Below are 23,162 nucleotides of genomic sequence, written 5' to 3'. Positions count from 1 at the left end.
GTATTGTAAATGTTTTGTTTTGCGAACTGTTCCTCAGGGAACTTATGTTTTGGATAGCCTTGGTGATTAAGGAGGATTAAGTAGCTTGGTGCAATCTGGGACCCCGGAATGTCGCACCACTTGGAGTTTGGGGTGGCAAGAAACAATATACCGTAACTGAGGCAATGAACTATGTACGGATACTGACATGAATTTGTAGGATAGCTTGGTAGCGCATTGTTGAGTTCTGTACTGTTTTTATTGTTGTTAAAAGTTGAATTAAAAGCGTTTTTTAAAAAAAATTCAGGCGACACAAAAGAAGTACTTTGCACAACACATGACCACCAGTTGACCAACTTATGGAATTTACGCACACAGAATGTGTTGAATTATTTCCGTCCTGCCTTTGCTCCAAGAAGTTCGAGGCAGGGCACGTGGTTCTTTCTCTTTTATCTTCACAGCGATCCCGCAAGGTAGGCTAGCCTGAAGAGGTAGCATAGCGAGAGGTGAGCTGCGTAGTGTACATTTATGGAACAGTGCGGTGGGAAGAGACCGGAGGAGGGCCACGACATTTACGCCCTGCTCCTGGGTTTCCTTAGCAGCGTCTGGTCGGCTAAGGCTGCCGGGATGACTTCGACCCAGCGGAGCTCCGCTTACGTTCTTCACAAACAAAGAAAAGCAAATGAAAACATGGACGTTCCGCATCCTTGCCACTAGAGGGCGGGTTTCCTCAGCAAGCCTAGCGGAGAACACTGACTCGTACCGCGCACGCGCCCTTCTGCACTGCTTTTCTCCGAGGCCGCAAACAGCCTTACGGCGCCCCGCCCCGCTCACAAGGAGCCAGAGGATAGGCGGAGAGGACGGCGCGATGGCGTCATGCGCAAGTGACGCAAAGGCGGCTTTGGTAACGGGCGGGATTTTCAAAATGGAGCCCCTCAAGGAAGGGGTTTCTCCCCGACCCCCGTAGCGGGGAGGGAGAGGCCTGCGGAGCGGCAACGGTGGCGAAAGAGACGCGCATTACCCCGGCCATGTGGTAGCTTATAGGAAAGGAAGAGAGTGACGCGGGGAAGAGCGAGCGCCGCCGCCGCCGCCATGGCGACCTGCATCGGCGACAAGATTGAGGTGCGGAAACGGCCATTACGGGGTGGGTGGGGACCGAGCCATTCTCGGGGAGGGGGAGTCTGGGCCCAACCATATCTCAGTGGAGGGGGGAGCAGAGCTTGGTGTTGTTACAGGTGTTCCCGTCCAGCTTGCTGACTGGCGCTGCGTGATGCTGGGCGGGGTTTCGCCTTACCAGCGACTTAAAACACTCGATCCCTCCCACTTCGTTGGTTCAGGATGAGGTCGCTTCCCTTTCCTCCCTTTTCCTTGGATGGCACCAGGTTGCACATCCCCTGCTTCTACGCTGCCTCTGCTTTAGTGTCATTAAGAGCTGCGTGGCAGGCAGAAAACCAACCTATGCTTTTTTTACAATGCCTTTGATTTGTTTTGATATTTGTCTTTCGCTTTTCCAGCGACAAATGCTGAGCTCAAAGCGGATCACAATAATCACGGTGGCGTTAAAAATGGGAAGTCTCCATCTGTAGAATTTGTACCAGTCTGTTTTTCAAGGTGCAGAAGCCCTGCCAGAATAGACAGGCAGCTCTGCGCGTTAACATCTTTAAATTTAATGTCCTTTAGTGTATGACTTAAAAAGAACAAGTTGTTCATAGGGCTGAACTCTACACAACTCGAATGTTTACCATTAACCGAGGATGTGTGTCTGTGGTTGATGTGAGGATTCTAATCCGTGTTTGTATAGATTCTGTAGAACTAAGTTGTGGTAGCTATTTTGGACTATTTAACAAGGTTTATAAAGGATGAATTTTGGTACATATTAGCACTCTCACAACATTATTCTTAGTACGGTATATGTGTCACCATGCTTCTTCCTTATATGCTGTTCCCTCTGAACACAGAGTTGCCTGAAGATGGTATTTCTTAGTCACAGGTGACCAAGCAAATGGTTATGTGGTTTTAATTGTAGCCTTAGTAATGATCATCTGTGCAGCCTGTAATTCTAGAAGGAGATTGCATCTACCCCTGAGAAATTCTCATTTGTATCTAGTAATTTTTTACTATGATAAATAAGTGAACCAATGTGCTTTGACAAACCAGCATGAATAATTTGAAACATTACCAAATTCTGCAGGGTTAATTTTTAGCTCACAGAGCTCAGATAAAAGGTCTACAATTGCTACAAGTGTTGAAAACTTGCATCTGTTGTAACATTTTTCTCACGGAGGCTTTGTTTACATTCAAGGTCTGGCTGGCTGCCAAATTGGGTTTGGAGCATCTTCCCCCAAATTTCCTCTATTAGCCAGGCATAATTAGGGTACTCCCGTAAGTATGCTTTGGAGGAAGTGTGTGCTAGATTTCCACCCTTAATCATGTGAAAAAAGTATCCACCTTGGCCTTCAAGAGATTACAGCTGCAACACTAAATTCAGAGGGATTTTAAATGTGTGTAGGAAAATCCTGCATGCTTGCAACCCTGTGCACACTTATTAGAAAGTCACACCTATTGAACTTAATGGGGCTTACTTTCAAGTGAGCATAGAAGGATCAAGCTGTAAGTAGTTAACATGAATTAATCTTTAAAGTGTTCTCTGAAGTGTGTAGTGGTAAACTATGGCCTGGCAAGTATTATGATTTATACTGAAATAGTTTCAACAGTAGGTTATACTTTTATTTGTGATACACATTTAAAATATGCTTAATATTTCAGGCAAAAATTAACCAAACAAAACAGATATTAGATTTTCCTTTTTTGTACTGCACAGTTGGGCACTTTAATAATCATGCTATTCATGATTATTAATGGTTGACTTCTACAGTTGGAGGCTGCATGCTTATGAATACTAGTTGCTGGAAACCTCAGGAGGGGAGTGTCCTCTTGTGCTTGGGTTCTGCATATTGGCAACCCACAGGTGTTTGGTTGACCACTGTGAGAACAGAATGTTGGACTAGATGGGCCATTGGCCTAATCCAGCAGGCTTTTCTTATGTTCCTATGTTGAAGGATCAGAGTACTAAAAACACTTCACTGAGTTAGGGAATAGGTTTAGAATACAAGAATATATGCTTGTGTTTGCTGTCACTTTGAGTTTTAGTGATCAAATTTTTTGGAAGAGAATAGGGAGCATTTGAGACTCTCATAGACGGACTACAAGAAAAGCAATTGTAAACTTGCCTATAGAGTTTGTTTATTCTGATGATGATGACGACAGGAAATAAGTGATGAGAAAAGTTGTCCTGTTTTACTTCAGGAATAAATATTTATGTACCGTTTTGGCCTGAATATAACCACACTTTTCCAAATTCGGACAGTGAAAAGTTAAAGTGTGGCTTATATTCGTAACCTTACGCCACCGGCAAAGGGGTGCAGCTCCACCCCACCCCCCCGGAAGCAGCCCGGGAGTGCGGGGCAACGACGTGCTGCCTGCCCACCGCTCCCAAGCCTCCCCTGAGCCGCCAGGGCGGTAGAGCCTTGAATTTTAAAGGTGCGGCTTCATATTCATCAGTTATGAAAACATTGGCAATGGGGGGAGAGGGGGAATACAACCTCCAGAAAGTCCCAGCACATGTTCTCTGTTTCCCCACTCCTAAAAGGTAAAGGTAAAGGTACCCCTGCCCGTATGGGCCAGTCTTGCCAGACTCTGGGGTTGTGCACCCATCTCACTCAAGAGGCCAGGGGCCAGCGCTGTCCGAAGACACTTCCGGGTCACGTGGCCAGTGTGACATTGCTGCTCTGGCGAGCCAGAGCTGCACACAGAAACGCCGTTTACCTTCCCGCTAGAAAGCGGTCCCTATTTATCTACTTGCATCCGAGGGTGCTTTCGAACTGCTAGGTTGGCAGGCGCTGGGACCGAGCAACGGGAGCGCACCCCGCCGCGGGGATTCGAACCACCGACCTTTCGATCGGCAAGCCCTAGGCGCTGAGGCTTTTACCCACAGCGCCACCCGCGTCCCCACTCCTACTTCAACTCAAAACCACCCATCATTTCCAAATCATTAGGTAACTTCGTAAGGTGATATGCAAACTAATTAAAATATATTATCAGTCATCCTCATCACGTAGTCTGGGGTTGCCAAATCATGCAAACGAAAGAGGAGAGGATCTATTTTGATTCTACTGGCACCAACATTGATCAAGAACCCTTGGAAAATAAATATATGTGGGTGCCCACTTTTCTTTTTATGTTGATGGAATGGAAAAGGCAAATCACATGGAAGGGGTGGTGCCCACCAAACAATCTCAAAATTCCAAATATTCTGCTGGTCCCCTAAAGGCTGGCAATATAACAATTTGCTTTAATTCATGTACCTCCTGATACAATCATTGCCCCCAGAAAGGTATTGGGGAGGTAGATGTCAACTTCTAAACTCCCCAGGCAGTTTTGAAAATGCCACAATTTTTGTAACATATGCAAATATCTAAATCCTTTGAACCTTAGCACGTTAGTTTTTTTGACACTAGCTCTTGGACTTCCACTACCCGCAAGGCTACATAGGTACGGAAGGCCAGCCCTATAGAAAACATCCATGGCTCTTAAAACGCAAAATCGGTTTTTGTCACGGGGGCAAAGTTTCCAACCCCAAGCGCCTTGCGTTGAAGAAAGGAGAAACCCAGCTCGCTGGTATTTTTTAAAAGTGGGGCGAAGCCTCTGCAGGACACCTTTCTTTTGCCAAGGAGTTTGCAAGCAGTTTAACGGTGTAGCCCTGTCTTTGCAAGCCCCGGACCGCTCGGGGGACCTTATTCCCTCTCGCGCGGAGGGGGGCGGGCGGGGGGCTAAGCATTGCCGTTTTCGGCGGCGGCAACAGCAGGGCTGCGCGCGGGATGCGCGGGCGGGGGGGGGGCCCTCCGCTCTGGCGTCTCTCCCCCGGGCCGTTTCCTTGGCAACGGGGGGTGGAAGCCGCGTCTCCCCCGGGAGCGGGAGAAAGGGCGGCAAGGCGAGAGCCGCCCGCGAGCCCCCGCGCCGCGAGCTCCTCAGTGGCTGCGAGTTCTTGGCAGCGCGATGCCGCAGTGGCTGCTCAGTCTCCTGCTCTCTCCGGTGCCCAGCGCCGGCGCAGCCTCCGCCGCCGGCATGTCCCAGTGCTCGCCTTGGGAGAGCTCCATTCAGGTAAAGTCGCCTCCTGCCGCCGGCCGGTCTCTTCTGAGGAGCGCCTCTGCCTGAGCATGCGCCGTCGGGGCGAGAGCGCGGTCAGGGCGCCCTTTAATTCGCCCTCAGGGCACTGAAGTGCTTTTCCCACCTGCATCCTGAAAGGGGACAGGATGGTTTTTGAGGGGAGGGGGAGAAGTACGAAGATTGCCCAAGGGAACCAGGTTTCAGCAGGGCAAAGCTGAAACACGTGGAAGAGCCTGCGTTTTTTGTATCGTGTAAAAGTCAGAAACTGCAAGACTGAACTTGTATGGTGTCGACACATTTCTGTATTTGCTTCCTTTTGCCCTACCTCTTATAATACATTCATGACCCTAGTCCAAAGGGATGCGGATTTTGGAGCAGGCTTTCTAGTAGTCTGTGAAATAAGGCACTGCGGAGTGATGGGAGCAAAACATGGATAAGGGTAGATGAGGGGAGAGTTGGTATGTGAAAGGTATGAACAGGATGCATTTTTAAAAACAACTTTGGAGGTGAGACGGTGAAGCAGCCGTTTTAACCTCTTTCCTTTTAGTTGCATTCTCATACTAGCCCCCACTGCATTGGGAAGTGGAAGCAGTACTTTCCTCCCACACTTCAAGCTAGCCTCACACTTTTCTCTTTAAAGTCTTTTTTGTTTCAGAACAGGGATTAATTTGAATCAAGGTGACTCTTTATATCACCTATTTAAATTACAAGGCAAGGGGAAATTTCATCACATCTCCTCTGCAAACATTTTTTACAGGTAGCATATTAAAACAATTAGATGTTTGACATCCCACAGTATCTCAGTAGCTGATACGTACCTGTGCAGATGGAAGGTGAGGAGGCAGTAAGAGCAGTGACCATTGCTTTTGCTTTTTCAGGATTTCAAGGTGGGGAACCTTCTGGGGAAGGGCTCCTTTGCAGGAGTCTACAGAGCAGTATCCCTGAAAACAGGCCTAGAAGTTGCCATCAAAATGGTAAGTTGCCATTGGATCAGTTACCAAAGTAACTGAATTTAGCCAGAATATAGGATACCAAGCTGCTGCGTAAGCTAATAAATGCAATATTTTACTTTCTAACTTACTCCTTATGTTCCCACAACTTGTTAGTTCCTGATTTCTGTTGTTCACCTATCAATTTGAATCCCAGGCTGCAAATGTTTTCTCCCTATAGCGCTTGCCCTATACTTGACTGTGCAAACACATAAACCAGTCCAGTCTTTTAAGCGCTTGACATCTGAAGTGCTTCATCTGCCAAACTCCTCAGCACAGATGATTGTTTTTAGTATAGAATAGCTTTCAGGGTCAAGGCACATTATAATGTGAAATTAGAGGTGGCTTTTGCACACTGTGTTGAGTCTTTTGTTTTTGTGAAAATAATAAATAGCAGCAGAGGGGGGAAATTAGGATTGGGACCTTAGTATAAGGGGAGATTTTTTTAAAATGGTATCAACGGCAGCAAGAGAACAGCATTTTTAATTAAGATCACAGCACAAGTGCTAAGAATTTTGTTTGTTTTTTACATATCCACCTGCACTATGGTCCCAATCCTGATTCTGAACTGTGTGGTTTCTAATTTGTGACCCTCCGGGTGTTATGGACTCCAACTCCCATCAGTCCCAGTCAGCATGGCCAACAGTCAGGAATGATGGGAATTACAGTTCAATATCTGAAGTGTTGCAGGCTAGCCACCTCTGATTAAAAGCAAAGCAAAACAAAACTGAATAGTAAACCATGCTTTTAAAATACTGTGTAGTAGTTTGGCCATTAGTCAGTATTTGTTGAGAAAGTTCAATATATATCTGTAGGGATGTAATACAACATTTAAACCCCATTGCTATGTTTATTTGGAAGCAAGTCCCATTTTATTTAGTTGGGCTTACTTTCTAGGCTGGTGTCAAGCAGATTTCTGAAGAATTGTTATCTATACATGAGACTAAAGCAAGCTGGACATACCTGAAATAATGGTATTAGTATAAAATGTAACAATAAACTCTTTCCAACCCTCGTTTAGCTTAAATCTATTCCTGAATTATTATTATTTTTAAAAAATCATTACTTTTATGTGTGTATGAGATTAATTTTAAAAAGAAAATCTTTTCAGATTGACAAAAAGGCTATGCACAAAGCTGGAATGGTGCAAAGAGTTCAAAATGAAGTGAAGATACATTGTCAACTAAAACATCCCTCTATACTTGAGGTAAGAATTTACACTAAGAACTTGATATGCTGATAATTAAACTTTGATGTATATTAAAACTAGTTTTCATTTTTCTAGTTGTATAACTACTTTGAAGATAGCAACTACGTGTACCTGATACTAGAGATGTGTCACAATGGGGAAATGAGCAGATATTTAAAGAACAGAAAGACCCGTTTCTCTGAAGAAGAAGGTAAGGCTGAAATATTGCTTATTGTTGCACCTTGAAGCAGCCTTTCCATCAAGTAATTAGATTGGAATCCACCCAGGGCTTGGACATAGCCAATGAGATTATTTTTCTTAAGACATAGTGGTCTGTAAGACCTTGCTTTTGAAAGTCACCCAATCTTGTAGAGTTTGTTGTGCAGTTATTTATCAATTTTAAAGGGGTGTAATATGCTTCTTACATATCAGCAGAGGGGGCACTCTTGGTAGTTCCTCTGCCCTCAGAGGCTTGGGTGATATATATATGTTTGTGTGTGGCATCTCCTTGGGCAGAGACAGGCAAATGCAATTTTATTATACTAAAATTAGGGGTGTGTTTGAGCACTTCTCAAATGGCTTGCCATGTGTTTTGGGTCATTGTCATTCTGGAATACCCATCCGCGACCCATTTTCAATGCCCTGGCTGAGGGAAGGAGGTGCTCACCCAAGATTTGACGGTACATGGTCCTGTCCATCATCCCTTTGATGGGGTGAAGGTGTCTTGTCCCTTTAGCAGAAGAACACCCCCAAAGCATAATATGTCCCCCTCCATGTTTGACGGTTGGGATGGTGTTCTTGGGGTCGTAGGTAGCATTCCTCCTCCTCCAAACAAGGCAAGTTGAATTGATGCCAAAGAGCTCAATTTTGGTCTCATCTGACCACAACACTTTCACCCAGTTCTCCTCTGGGTCATTCAGATGTGCATGGGCAAACTGCAGACAGGCCTGGACATGTGCTGCCTTGAGCAAGGGGATCTTGCGGGCTCTACAAGATCTCAGTCTTTCACGGCGTAGTGTGTTACCAACTGTTTTCATGGTGACTATGGTCCCAGCTGCCCTGAGATCATTGACAAGTTCCCCCTGTGTAGTTCTGGGCTGCTTCATTACCATTCTCATGATCATTGCAACTCCATGAGATGAGATATTGCATGGAGCCCCAGACCGAGGGAGGTTCCGACAGTTATTTTGTGTTTCTTTCACTTGCGAATTATTGCACCAACTGTTGTCACCTTCTCCCCAAGCTGCTTGGCCATAGTCTTGTAGCCCAGTCCAGTCTTGTGCAGGTCTACATTCTTGTCCCTGACATCCTTGGATAGTTCTTTGGTCTTGGTCATGGTGGCTACTTTGGAATCTGCTGGATTGATTGCTTCTGTTGACAGGTGTCTTTTGTGCTTCTAATCTTAGCTCATTACATACAGTGAAGATACCAGGTAACCTGACATCTGGCTGGTTGATAGGGGATCAAATACTTATTTCACTCATTATAATGCACATCAATCTCTGACTTTTGTCTTCTGGGTTCCTGGGGGTTTTCCTGTTGTTATTCTGTCTCTCACAGCTACAATAAACCTACCATTAAAATTATGGACTGGTTATTTCTTTGTCAGAGGGCAAACAGGCAAATTTAGCAGGGGCTCAAATACTTTCCCCCCTCACTGTAGATTCATTTGTAAGTTTTATTAGTTGCTTAAGTATGAATTTCTGAGCTGCAATAATAATTGAATCTACTAGTTATAAGAAGTAGGTGGTGAGCATGTTTAAAGACAAAATAGCAAAAATGTTTCTTAACACCCGTCTTCCTTTTTTTATTTCATATAGTTCGGAACTTCATGCACCAGATTATTACAGGGATGTTATATCTTCATTCCCATGGAATATTACACCGGGACCTTACACTCTCTAATCTTTTACTCACCAACAATATGAACATCAAGATTGCTGACTTTGGACTTGCAACCCAACTGACAATGCCTCATGAAAAGCATTACACAATGTGTGGGACTCCTAATTACATTTCTCCAGAAATAGCCACAAGAAGTGCGCATGGGCTTGAGTCTGATGTCTGGTCCTTGGGCTGCATGCTCTTTACTCTTCTGGCCGGAAGACCACCTTTTGATACTGATACGGTAAAGAACACCTTGAACAAAGTGGTGCTGGCAGATTATGAAATGCCAATGTTTTTGTCAGAAGAGGCTCAAGACCTTATTCACCAGTTGCTTCGCAAAAATCCAGCAGATCGTTTAAGCCTTTCATCTGTATTGGATCATCCTTTTATGTCCAGGTGTAGCTCAGCAAGAAGCAAAGATTCAGGAACTGTAGAGGATTCAATGGACAGTGGAAATGCCACCATTTCTACTGCTTCTACTGCCTCTCCCAGTGTCAGTACAAGTGGCTGCTTAAAGGAGAAGAAAAGACTTCTAGGGGGTCAGCCACTTCCCAACAAAATGACCATTCTTCCTAAAAATAAGAATGCCAGTGAAGTCTCATCTGGCTATGGAAGTAGTTCCCATAACAACTGGGGACTTCCAGTAAAAGAAATGGGAAATACTGGTAGGGGAAGAGCAATGCAACTGATTGAAGAAAGACCGCATTCGCGCTACCTCAGGAGAGCACACTCCTCTGAAAGATCCGGCTCATCCCATAGTCAGAGTCAAGGAGTACTAAATAATGTGGAGAGATGCCATTCCCTGGAAATCCTCTCAAAGTCCAGAGGAGGACTAATAGGAAACAGGAAGGATTTTTCACCTGCAAATAGCCATGGTGATATTCCTACTGTATTTAAAGAGAAGTTTCCGACCAGCTCTGGATCAATGGAAAAAAATCTGTCTCCACCTGTGAAAGATCAAGCTCAGTAAGAATTGTTCTTGTATATCTCTGTTTTTTGAGTGCATCATGTAAAATTGGTTCCCCTATAATATAATGACCTTGTCTGGATGGAATACCAAACTGTGATATTACATAAATGAGTCTTGGTCTCATCAGCTGCACCCTTTCCTTTCTTCTAGCACATCTGTGAGGACATCAGAAACGTTCAGTTTTTGCCTGCAGTCTGGCATATCTCTGATTAATTAGTCACAAACTGTGATTAATTTTAACCATGGAAATGAACCTACTTTAAACTCTGGCTTACAAACTTAGCTTGTTTCATTTTAGTACACCATAACTAAGATTAAACACAATTCTGGATTTGTACGTAACACTAAACTGTGGTGAACTGAAAACAAAACAAGCATTGATCACCTTTTAAATACTCCGTGCATGAGGGGTTGGGAGTGATCTCTAATGCTTGCATACATAATTATTTCCCAGTCATCTATGTAAAAGGCACAATGGTGCTGGTGGCAACAGAAAGTCAGAGCCAGAGCCTATGTGACAAAAGGAAATATGTATTTAGCTGTGCAGATAAGTGGACTGCAGAAGGGGGAGGGATTCGACTCATGGCTTTAAAAAATAAAGTCTAGCTTTCATATATAGTCCTCTTCCTGATAGGCTGCTTGTGCATCCAAAGGACTCAGAATGTCTACTGTAGTCAAGCCAATGAGTTATTTCTCGCTCCTATCTTGTAAGTGACAAATGGACTGGGAAAAGTTCTAGCTAAGTTCTAAAATACAGTGGGGCTCATTTTGCGTGTAGCCGTGGATCATTATAGCTTAGAACTGGCCTCCATTGATTCTCAGCTATTAACTTAATACTATGAAATTCCTTTAAACTAAGAAATTAAAAATAATCTCTAATTTTACATATTGTCATTTCAGTATAAGAAACTGATACTGAAAAATTGCAAGTTGTCTCAGTACAAAGTGTTCGCCTATAGTAGTTTAAAATATTAGGACTATGTAGTAGAAAAAAAAACCTGTTATTTATATCATGTAGTGATACAATATGGGACGTGGGTGGCACTTTGGTCTAAACCACAGAGCCTAGGATTTGCCGATCAAAAGGTCGGCAGTTCGAATCCCCGCCACGGGGTAAGCTCTCGTTGCTTGGTCCCAGCTGCTGCCAACCTAGCAGTTCGAAAGCATGTCAAAGTGCAAGTAGATAAATAGGTCCCCAGCGGGAAGGTAAACGGCATTTCCGTGCGCTGCTTTGGTTTGCCAGAAGCAGCTTAGTCATGCTGGCCACATGACCCGGAAGCTGTACGCCAGCTCCCTTGGCCAGTAAAGCGAGATGAGTGCCGCAACCCCAGAGTCATCCGCGACTGGACCTAATGGTCAGGGGTCCCTTTACCCTTAGTGATACAATATGTTCCACAAATAGAACTTAATCTATTTTCGTGATCAATAAGTTATTTGTGTCCATATTTATGAAGTGTACTTATGAAGAATTCTTTGTCTTTAGTTCAAATTATCTCTGTCCAATGAAGCCCAGCGTTGGTTTATTAGAACCGAAGACCCAAGCTGAAACAATGCAGCAGTGGCTTGGAAATATGCAACTAAATGGTATGGATTTATTTAATGAGTGTGTTTTATTGCCTGTGTTGGACACATTGAATTCTCAAAGGATACCATTCCTATCTGTAGAGCTTATATAGGTACACTGTGTGTCCATCCAAGGATAATGTTTTTAACTGAGAGATTAACTTAGAAGTAATTCCATGTGAAGATGAACTTTAGATAATGTGTTATGTGTTGTGGAAGGGTTGGTGCCCTCCAGATGTTGGACTCCCAACTCCCATCAGCCCCAGGCTGCATGGCCAATAATCAGGATGCTGGGAGTTGTGGTTCAGCAGTATCTGAGTAGCCATAATGTGTGTGTATGTATGTGTGTGTTTTATTTGGGGCATGTTCTCTGAAGGAATCTTTGAGTATTTTAAGCCCAACTTGGTCGTTAAGCACCCTCTACATTTAATAATTATGGGAGTTGCCTTGGATTCCCCCCGTACTTTTCTCAGTCCCTCTTCATACATAAATACCACTTGAAGGAACATGCTGTGGTGATGGATAATGCTGCAGAACTCCCTAGTCATACCACCTTTTCCTGAGCCCCACTGTAGATTATGTAATGTCAAGCCCATGTTTGCCATCACGTTTTCATAAAGATACAATCCAAGTTTCCAGACAACTGCACTGTTTGAATTCAGATGTTCCACCTTTATGTGCATAGATGAAAAATTGGGCAGATGGACCTCAGCTGTAACCTGTGTAGTAATTCTATGAAAGGTAGATATCTTAGTGTAGTGTAGTGTCCAACAAGTTATAAATCATGGTTTGGGTTATGCTAAGAGCCCTTTCCCCTTTTGTCACCTCCAATTGCTACAACTAAGGCTAGCTCTTAACTTGACTAACAACAGAAGAAGCTCCTAACTATGTTGTGAAGGAATATTTATTTAAGAAACACGTATTCCAGTAGTCTGTTCAAAAGTTTATTTTGGTAAGCTGTCTAAAGTTATCTGTCCTTACCAAGAAGGCAAAATGCAAACGTCTATATTTGCACGTTTAGGGATGGATCATGACACTGCATTTTCTGGGTCTACTGGATATCCACACGTTGAAAGTTATGTTAAGATGGGAACATGGATACCTGTGTTTAGGCTCAGTATAGAATTCTTACCCCTGAAACTGGAACGATAACAATTGTGAAGACCTGCATGTATTGGGCTCTGTGAACTGGCACGATCTTGATCCTGTGTGTAGGTGGAGAACATCTGTCTAGCGCTAATAACTGATAATAAATTATCTGTGTAGAGAGATCAAGGATGAAAACAGCAACTGCTTATTATATAAACATTGCTGCAGAAGGGAGGGTAGAAAGAAGAACAGGGCCATAAGGGAAGGAGGAGCTTTTGTTCTCCTGCATCAAATTACTTCATTTAGTGAAAGAGCACTGAATGTAGCTGTAATTTAGCCAAGGATTACTTAAATCTTCTCAGACATTTTCTTTTGTTTTGAATTACCAGGAATGCTTTGGGGAATTGTGACCATAGGACACACAGTTGGGATTATTTGAATCCTCAAGCAATTTTCTTCTTAATTTTTGCTTTTAATTGCTTCTGTACTTAGACAGAAGGTGCATATGATATTTCATGCACTTTACCAAGACAGACGTGGTGCTGCTTTTTGATACCATCCCAAATGCTTTATTTAACCACTCCCAGTCCATCTGTTTGCATGGGAAGAACACATAACATGATGTTTAATCTCTTTCAGTAGAGTTAAATTTAAGCAAGCTTAAACCAGTTTTCTAGTAAATAGTAAAGGAAGTTGTTGCTATTAACATCGGTTACAAACAATTCAGAAAAGTTGGTTATGTGCCACAATACTTAGCTTCTCATACATACAACAGTAACTTTCCCAGGGTGTAAACATTGTCAAAAATGACGTGATGCTTTCCTAGCCTCATTTATAGTTAGAGACATAACATTTTTCTCCTGTAAAAACTAGGAAGAATCCTGTAATGCATTTTCTAAATCATTAAAATATTCCTTTGCTGCTTCAGCTCAGATGCAGGAACCTTTATATGACAGTAGTGGAGATTTTCGATTCCATCTTGGTGTGCCTCAAGAAACACTGAAAAATGCATGGAATGGCTTAAAATGCAGAAGACCCCCTGAATCTGCACAACCAACAGCACCAGCTGTAGGGTCACTGGACACAAGGAAATACACTGCTGAGAAGGCTCTGCCAGCACCTGCATTTGGTCTCCCTCTAGCATCTGAAAGCAGAAGGAATGGGGGCAAAGAGCGACAATATGGACATCCGAAACCTGCACTGCAAAGTGTTGTATCACCTCTGAATGCTCACAGACTAAAGCCAATTAGGCAAAAAACAAAAAATGCAGTGGTATGTACTGTACTATATTTCAAAATAATGAATTGCAGTGACAATTTTATAAAAATTGAGCTCTTCCACCTTTTTAAATACCTACCAACTATCACAACATGAACCAATTAACTTGACTGGTGTTAATCTTCTCTTGATAATCAGGTGACAAGAACTATAACATTTCTTCATTTTCAAAGATGCACATCTCTATTAATAGACCACCCCAGTTGCTGGCTTGCAAGGCAGTCATCTGATTCTGACCCAGCTTCCATGAGATACCCCACAAAGGGCCATGGGAACACCGACCCCAGTCCCTTGTAGGATAGCTTATTGAAGCTGGTTTTCTAGCGATCAGATGAGAAACGGCTGGCTCTGCTTTGCTTGCCAGGAATTGGCTCTTACAGCAATACAACTAAATTGAATGCAGTGGACTGGGTTGTTTATAGGATGGCTTTGGTGTGATCCAGTCAAGAAGCAACCGCCATGGCAAGAATGCTGATGATTGCTACCTGGGCATTGGCAATAAGGCTGTAGTTGTGAATTAGTGCAATGTGGGTTTTAGTGACCTCTCCAGTTCCCACCTTTAATTGAGCAACACCTGATTGGAAGAAGCCTTGCTCAGGTGCCTTTGAACGTTTGGTCCCAGATAATAAGAAGGGAAGTAAGTAAGGGTAATATAGTCTGTTGGTCCTTATTCTGTTGCAAAGTATGCAGGTTTTTAATAAAAATCTCTTAGCAGTCATGAAATAGTAGCTTACCTACTTCCAGTATGTATGTCATTTTTTTGTCATCAACATAAATGTACACTGTCAGATTTTAGTTCAGTTATTGGACTTAAAAGACTTCTAGTCAATTCTTAATTTTTTTTACTGTACTAGGTTTCCTTTCCAGTATGTATCATATCTCATTCTATTGTGTTTCCCTCTTTTGCTTTTGTTTTCATAGTATTGTTTTCCCTTTGATCCTCCCATTTCTCTCTCCTAGTATTTGTAAATCCAGTGAGGTTGGAACACCCTGATTGGCTGCCTCACAAATCCTCAGCAGCCTAATAGTTTTTCAGTCACACTACAAAAAGTACCTCCTCTGTTTAGGCTTAAAGCACTCAACAAGCAGCACAAAACAAGTTCTTCACTGCAGTATTTTAGTTCATTTTGATGTAAATGGTGGGGAAAGGAGGGGGCATTTACATTGGATTGCTTCAGAAGTTATTTAGGCTGTGTTCTGTTTTCAATTTACATTCTAGGTGAGTATTCTAGATGCAGGAGAAGTATATATGGAATTTCTAAAAGAATATAATTCGCAAGAGTTTGTAAAAGAAGTTCTGAGGATATCTTGTGATGGAAGTGCAGTGAGTATTAATTTTTTATTTCTTCTAACTTCATCAGCAGTATTGAAATGATGTGTTTATGCCAATATTACTAAGGTGTAATATGCCTCATCATACTGGAATATAAGCTTGTTTCACTGATTTTTTTGCTTCTGGAAATCAAGTAGATTTCCCCCCCCCCAGAACTTTGTATGTACATATTAACACTGAGCCCTCCTTTATGCTAAATGCCTATATGTCAAGCATGTGTGAAATCTGAAGTGTTCAGTGTAGTTTAAATAACTGACTTAATTTTTGCTATGATTACTCATTTTCTGGTAAAATTGCTGGCACAATTCCATGAAAGAGTGAAAGGCATTTGTTTTTACTAATTACTTCTGTCTTTAGAAGCACTGATCTAACTAAAATATCTGTACCTGTAAAAGCTGCAGATAATCTTGCTTAGTGAGGATAGGAAACTGTTCTTTTTTGAGGAAATGAAGACTTTAGACATGACACATGCCAGATTCAAATTTTCAGTATCCTGTAGTGCATTAACAATTTGTTCATTTTCCAGAAAGAAGCATTAAACAATTAAGTATTTGGCTATGAGATTGTGTTTTTTCTGTGTATTAAGGTCACAGTTTACCACCCAAATGAAGGAAAAGGCACCCCCCTGAGTAATCGACCCCCACCACCTCCTGAGGACTCAAATATATATAGTTTTGGCAACTTGCCAGGTAAGGTGCATTCCCATTCAGAAACAGTGGCAAGGAGCCAAACAACCAGGTGTGGGTGTGGGTGGGTGTGCGAGCTTATGTTCTTGGCCTCCCATGCAACGTAGATAACTATTTCTGAAAATGAGAATAAATTTTAAAGCAGCATGTGACAGAGGTTTGTTGTTCAAACAAATAAATGAACAAGGAAAGCTCCCTTTGTAATTCTTTGGATATTCGCCAGTAATTATAGGTTGGATCCAAACACTTTGGCCAGTGCAAAGAGGAAAAGCTATTTTCAGCAGTTCTTTGTTTTGCCTGTGTTCCCTGAAAAGCTGTTCCAGGGTTTGGGGGACCTTGCAAAATAGTATGGGAAGTAGTGCTGGGAGCTGCAGAAGGAAAGATAGGTGAGCAAAGAATCCCCCCTTCCTCAAATGGATCAGGATCCTATTGCACTGTGGATCCAACCCTATATATGGATGCTGTTCTAGTGATTATGTTTCCCTTCACTATCAGAATATCATAGGTATTACAGATGCATTAAACTTCCATGTAGTGATTTGAATTAAAATATTAAAATTACTGAAATTCTTATACTTCGTGTGCCATGTAAGCTTATTGCCCTAACTTGCAGTGGTTGAAAGTTTTATGTTTGTTTGTTTTTAAATAATTTTAATTAATTTTTCATTAATAATCCAATGGAGGCCACATTAATACAATACCAAATCATAATACAATTTAAAAAAGCCAATTAATCAGCTCTAAATTCAATGTTTTTGGATGACTTTCTGTGTTCTAGCTATCAGGAGTTGGTGTTATTCCTTGGTCCTGCTCCAATTCTCTTAATTAGTCCAAATACCACCATTCTGAACTTAATCCTTTAGTCCAAATACCACAATTCTGAACTTAATCCTTTGTTTTAGCAGCCACTGGTGTGATGACTTTCGTTCATATTTAATAAATCCACTTGCAGAGAGAATTTATATCCTGTAGTTTTCTGTTTGTCTACCTTCTTCTTTTCCTTCACGTTGTAATCAATCAATTCTCTTCAACATTGCCCCTCCTTCGAGAACTTGTTTCTTAGTACACCGCCACTTCTCTATTTTGCCTCTCCAAAACTGAGAGTGACTCCTGGCTTACTTCCAGCATTTGGCGCCTTTGATCCTTTCCAACCTTCTAACGAGCTGGTGTCTTGTCAAAACCATAATAAATCAGAATTAGAGCTCTCATTAGTAGGCAGTGTCACAAGTCATCACAGTATTTTACAGTCTATTCTTTCAAGTACTCCGTAAAGAAACCTATAAGTTTTTGTTGAATCCCTCTTGCATTCCATATATTGTAATCCATTCAGGGAAGGCTTGCTGAATCATAGCACATAAATATAATGTAAAAAGATAACAAAGGCTCCCCTTCACTTACGTAGCATTCCATTTATGAGAGTCCTCTCCAGATCAAAACCTTGGCACTCAGTGGCTGATTCATTTAGCAAGTTCTCTTTCTCCTTCATCCAGAACACTGTCTGTTTCTTAAGTCAGAATTTAGATTCATCTTAATAGAAACAGAAGTACCTCCGCTCATGGCAACCACGTTGAGGAGTTTCCAATATGTGCAGTGCTGTGCACTCTACATCCCTGCCCCTGCATTCTATCAGAGTGAGAGGCAGTTATTGGACGATCCGCGAGTGAAAGCTCTCCTCCCCCTCGACCTGGGCTGGGGTGGGTGGGTGGGCTTGCAAGGATAATTACTCCCAGATTATTAACTGCACGGCTGGCATCCACTAATCGACATGGCAGCAGCACCGGAAGTCTGATATATTTATGTTTGACTATTAAAAATTAAAGAACATGCTGTAGCATCCTTTCAGCAGTAAAAAGTGTGTATAATTATTAATTGATACAAAAAGGAAATAAATCCCAAGAAACTAAAGGAGTAATTAAAAAATGGGATCAAAAGAATATATACAAGCTAATGTAATACTTATACTGTACAAAGAAATCAATCAGTCAAATTTAGTACAAATTTAAAAAACATTATCGATTTTGGTCCAAAAAATATATATCCAAACATGAATAGTATAAACAAACATAATATCGACGGACTAAATATATGTGGCGCATGAAATATCACAGAGCACACACAAATGTCAATAAACTGAACAGTTAAAATAGCAAACTGTAACAAAACCCAAACATTTTTTACCATGGTCTTCCTCAGTGGTCTCATGAAAGTTGCTTGGCAAAAATGCATTATATGAACAAATCACAAAGTAGCATCACTTGTTAAAGCTATAAATGATACTCACCTGGCCAACACTCAAATGGGCTTTGAGTATATCATATAAATGAATAATATAGGTACAGATAAGGTGTAAATGTTGATCCTCCAAAAATGTAATTAAAAAAATAATTACATTACTTTGAAGAGCAACATTTGTACCTTGTCTGTACCTTCCCATCCCTCCATATGTGTTGTGCGTGTAAGTAGACAGGTGATTTGAATTGTAATCACTGTTTGTTACATATTCATTTTAGAGAAGTACTGGAAAAAGTATCAGTATGCTGCCAAATTTGTGCAGTTGGTAAGATCCAAAACTCCCAAAGTCACCTTCTATACAAGATATGCCAAGTGTATGTTGATGGAAAACTCCCCTCCTGCAGATGTGGAAATTTGTTTTTATGATGGTATGTATCCTTAAGCTGTTTTCTACATATCCCTTCAGCCATTAAATTGCATTAAATTATTAGCCAACTGTTAGGGCATTTTAAAACCTAATAGAGATTTAGTTTAGTTTAATTTTTTTATTTTAAATAACTTTCCTATTATCGTATACCACGTAAAAATTATATACATCAAAAAATCCTAATTTGAAATGTAACACGTATGGCATTATTATTAGGAGAAAACTATATTCTAATACTTTGTTTTATTGGTGATTAAATGTAAATATTAAGAACAAATTGAAAATCCAAAAATTATATGAGTTGTAGCAGATAGCACTTCTTGTTAACACACTCAAGTCAGTGATAATTGTATTTGAACTGTAGGTAGTTGTTAAGTGCAATCTCGTTTACTAGTTTACTTCTACTAGAGTGTGATCATATTGTCAATGTATGTGTACCCGAGGTAATATGTTTTTGTTTTTTATAGGGGCAAAAATCCACAAGACAGCGGGCGTAATTAGAGTAATAGAAAAATCTGGAAAAGCCTACACTATAAAAGAGGAGAGTAAAATTGGTTTAGAAAAGGATATACAAGTATATGTGGATCATGCAAATGAGGTAAATATTTTTTGTAATGTTTCAGTGGGTGTGATGCACATGGGTAAGTGATTCCAAATGGCAAATTAGCAGACTTGGATTCCTTTTATTGTTCCAAATACATGACTGATTTTGAAAGGTTCCTATGAAATTGAGGGGTGTGGAGATCAAGGAAATGTTATGGATTGAACTTTATACTGTTTAACATTGATCATACTCCATGTCATGCAATAGGAAGGTTAAAAAAAAAAACCTGTACCTTTTAATTTAGCACAATACATCAATGTTTTCTTTGTTGCCTCTGCCCACTGTCCCCGAGTATTGAATTCCTGCCCTTTTGAAAGTGTTAGCATGTTTTAATGCAAGTTTTGTATTTTTCAATATAGGGACATCGCATTTGTCTTGCACTGGAATCTGCAATTTTGGCAGAAGAAAGAAATGGAAGTGTTCCATTTTTTCCCATTATTGTTGGGCGGTAAGCAGCCTCTTGTATTATTATTTTTTTCAGTTGCACATGCTTCTCGCTCTCCACGTGAAATTTTTAGTTTGTGCCTTTTGATATTCTTAGTGGAAGTTGGAAAGTTTAAACATGTGAGCATAATTCTTCCATTACCAGGAAACCAGGAAATCCTGAGTCTCCAAAGGCTTTAGTGCTCCCTCCTACTTTGCCAGATACAAGCCCTTCTTTGGCGGAAATAGCCTTGATGAAGAGAGATACCGCCACCAGCTCTGATGCTTCAAGTGAAGTGCCTAACATTAATCCCCCGGTAAGTACATGAGTGTGTAGTTCTTGCTTTGATTTGAGCCCTAAGAAACACTATGCTGGAAGGCTAAATTTAACCTGTCAAGTAAAAAAAAAGTTTAAGATGAGTAGAGCCAATGGTATTGGGTTGTTGCATATTTTAACTAGGTAGGTCTGAAACCCAAGTCAGGTAAGGTACACCGAAGAGAGGTGACCATTTAAACAATGAAGTATATCATGGCTTTATGGCTCACAACTGCTATTTTCATAATTGTATTCCAGATGTCGGCATACGAAGGATCTGCATTTACATCAGCAACAACTGAATCAAGGAGCATCCTAAGTCACCCAAATGAGTGTGCTGTAAATTCAGCTCAACTGTTAAAGTCTGTCTTTGTAAAGAATGTTGGCTGGGCTTCTCAGGTGAGCTGGTAATCAACAGCCAAGCAGAAAATTCAGTCTCTTGTGTAAAGGAAGATGAGCAAGATGAGCTGTAATGCAGCAGTTGTTATACTTCTACTGAAAAGGAACTGATAGTATAATTGATGGTGCATGGAATCAGCTCTGTTCCCTGTTTTTATTTATTTATTTTACTTATTTGCCTCAAAATCTGTTGCAGATCAGGAAGTAGTTAATGGAAGAATACAAAGCTTTGTACCTAGTTACTTTCTGCACTTTAAACTGGAATGCCTTCTCCTTGTACAAATTGTCAGAACCTGCATAAGAATGTGCTGAAGTTACACAAAATACTAACTAGGTTGCACAAAATGGGCAAAATTGGGATTGTCTATCTTGCATGACAAAACACAGTGGATTGTACCCAAATTCTACTTCTGGAAGAACAAGTCTTTGTTCTGAAGGAAATGAACCTTCAGGTGCAACTTAGCATGGCTCTGCTGTGTCAATCCAAGCTAAATAAAGCTTCTTGACTAGAAAGATAAAGCACTGGGAAAGAGTTCATTGTCGTATTTCAGTGCAAACTAATTCTACAATATTTTTCCCTATTAGCTGACTAGTGGAGCAGTATGGGTTCAGTTTAATGATGGATCCCAGTTGGTAGCTCAAGCTGGCGTTTCCTCCATCACATATACATCTCCAGCTGGTGACACAGTGAGGTGAGTGTCAGTTTTGATACTGATAGCACATTCCTGATTATTTCAGTTACTTTTCCAACATTTTATATTGGTACTGTAACTTTAGAAGTTGTATGACCTTGAAGTACCATTCCTTGTATGTCATACATAATAGCATTTGCTGCTGCTGTAGATGTTCTACTACTGTGTATTGGTAACTCTCACTCTAGCCTAAGTTAATAATTGGTGGGAGTAACAAAAATATATACAAAAGAGAAAACTAGATGCACTATATGTAGTAAAAGTAGAATATCCTAACTGTACAAATGTTTATCTGCTAATTTTCCTGTCCCTCTACCCGTTTTCCCTTCTTATATTGTGTCTTTTAGACTCTACCCACAGGCTTATAGTGGGTACCTATAGTCTTTTTTAAAATCTTTGTACAACACTGAAAATACTTTTTCAACCAGTCTACATGCCTGTCAACTGAACACAAGGCTGTTGCCTGCACTGATTGTTCTGATTTAGCCTGGGAGGAAGTCCAAGGGGGCAATTTAAGCAGATTGACCTTTGTTTGCAATTTGAGATGTTGAGTGGGTGGGGGTCCACTTCAACCTCACTTCTGACTTGCAGTATTACAGTAACCCTACGTAATCTACTGTTAACAGCTACTTTTTCTCAGCACAGCCCTCCAGTCTGAACTGCACTGCACTGCTTTTTCAGCTCAATCTGCAATATGGGGTTAAAAGCAATAGGTAAATTTGAATGGTTGTACTTACAGCTTCAGCCCAACGCTCAATATATAGTGGGGTCTAGTACTGCCGGGCAACATTGCAGAGCTACGCTTCTGGGCTGTCAAAAGTCACCATCTTCCAGGAGGCAATATGAGGACAATGAACTTCATTTGCTTTGAAATTTGCATATTAAATAAGAACTGCATTAAGCCATTAGGTTTGGATCTGGTGACGTGATAAGTTTTGCTAGAATAACAGCCCCTCAGGTTGGAATATCTGGTTTATATACTGAAGGAGTGAATTTGAATTAACAAAGCCTTCTAACATCTTAAGCATGGCTTTAAAAGGAGCACTGGACCAAAATGTTAACTTGCTGAAATCGGTATTGGGTATATTTTATATGTGTGCTATTATATCTATTCATCTAAATATTTTACTGTTTCCTAGGTATGGAGAGAATGAAAAATTGCCAGAGTACATCAAAGAGAAGTTGCATTGTTTATCTTCCATTCTGGTCATGTTTACCAATCCAGCTGGTCCCCACTGACAAACTTGGAACATGAAGGCTAATAACTTGGTGGTGATGAAATTACCTACTGTGATGGCATGAAGCAGAGCTTCTTCAATGAACTCGGAACCTTCCTGACTGGTTAAAGCATATGACCATAAGAGTTGCTGTGTTCTGCTTAGCTAAGCACTTGTAAAGCTTTTTAAAGTATGACCAATCAAGGCCAAATTACTTGCATTTTTATATAATGGATTACAGAAACTGCTGTGACCACTGGTGCTTCTTACTTGCCATGAAGGGAGTCTGAACTCTGTATGTGTGTTTGTGTGTTATTCTCTACTGTTCTTATAACTCTGGCATCAAAGCACATCTCTACAGTTACAGTATTTGTGCCTGTAAATACTTTGTATTTTATGTTACTTTCAGCTGATATGTAAAGTGTATTGTTTTATAATTTTTATATTTTTCTAACTGTTTTTCTAATGATATAACCCTGCAAAGAACCTTTAAAAAATAAATGCAGTGGTAACTGTTCAGACCCCTTGCTTTATTCAACACAAATGCTGAGGTATGTTCTACTAAATACACTATAATTTGTCAATAAAATTGCACTTCTACAATAGCAATCCATAATCATTTGCACACCTGCGCATATGGAGTTGTATCCAAATGCTTGCACAAGTAAAAACACAGCTTGTATAGCTTTCCTCCTGCAGCAGATGGTCTGATGTATTATCATG

At 41.0% G+C, this 23,162-nt stretch overlaps 1 protein-coding gene across 2 annotated transcripts; it reads left to right on the top strand.

The window, feature by feature from the left end:
* The first annotated feature begins 861 nt into the window (after positions 1 to 861).
* On the top strand, positions 862 to 22,958 carry PLK4 (polo like kinase 4). Of its 2 annotated transcripts, none has more exons than XM_083755534.1 (16): positions 862 to 1,101; positions 6,024 to 6,119; positions 7,246 to 7,341; positions 7,420 to 7,534; positions 9,144 to 10,176; positions 11,664 to 11,764; positions 13,761 to 14,104; positions 15,330 to 15,434; positions 16,030 to 16,132; positions 18,640 to 18,789; positions 19,256 to 19,386; positions 19,752 to 19,840; positions 19,982 to 20,132; positions 20,390 to 20,530; positions 21,116 to 21,222; positions 22,362 to 22,958. In XM_083755534.1, the coding sequence occupies exons 1-16, from the start codon at positions 1,072 to 1,074 to the stop codon at positions 22,459 to 22,461; spliced, it is 2,892 nt and encodes a 963-aa protein (XP_083611660.1). In that variant the 5' UTR covers positions 862 to 1,071; the 3' UTR covers positions 22,462 to 22,958. The 2 variants fall into 2 exon arrangements, with proteins under 2 accessions (XP_083611660.1, XP_083611659.1); XM_083755533.1 differs by lacking the exon at positions 862 to 1,101 and adding an exon at positions 4,842 to 5,139.
* Positions 22,959 to 23,162: the final 204 nt, after the last annotated feature.

Source organism: Podarcis gaigeae, assembly GCF_964106915.1.
Source record: "Podarcis gaigeae genome assembly, chromosome: 9".
Taxonomy (NCBI): Eukaryota; Metazoa; Chordata; class Lepidosauria; order Squamata; family Lacertidae; genus Podarcis; species Podarcis gaigeae.
The sequence above is the reverse complement of the archived record's forward strand: the minus strand, read 5'-3'. Positions and strand labels throughout refer to the sequence as shown.

Coding starts and splice junctions, on each gene's coding strand:
- PLK4 (XM_083755533.1), top strand. CDS start 5,035: ATGCCGCAGTGGCTGCTCAGTCTCCTGCTCTCTCCGGTGCCCAGCGCC. Junction 6,120..7,245: donor TAGAAGTTGCCATCAAAATG/GTAAGTTGCCAT, acceptor AAATCTTTTCAG/ATTGACAAAAAGGCTATGCA. Junction 20,133..20,389: donor TGCCTAACATTAATCCCCCG/GTAAGTACATGA, acceptor ATTGTATTCCAG/ATGTCGGCATACGAAGGATC.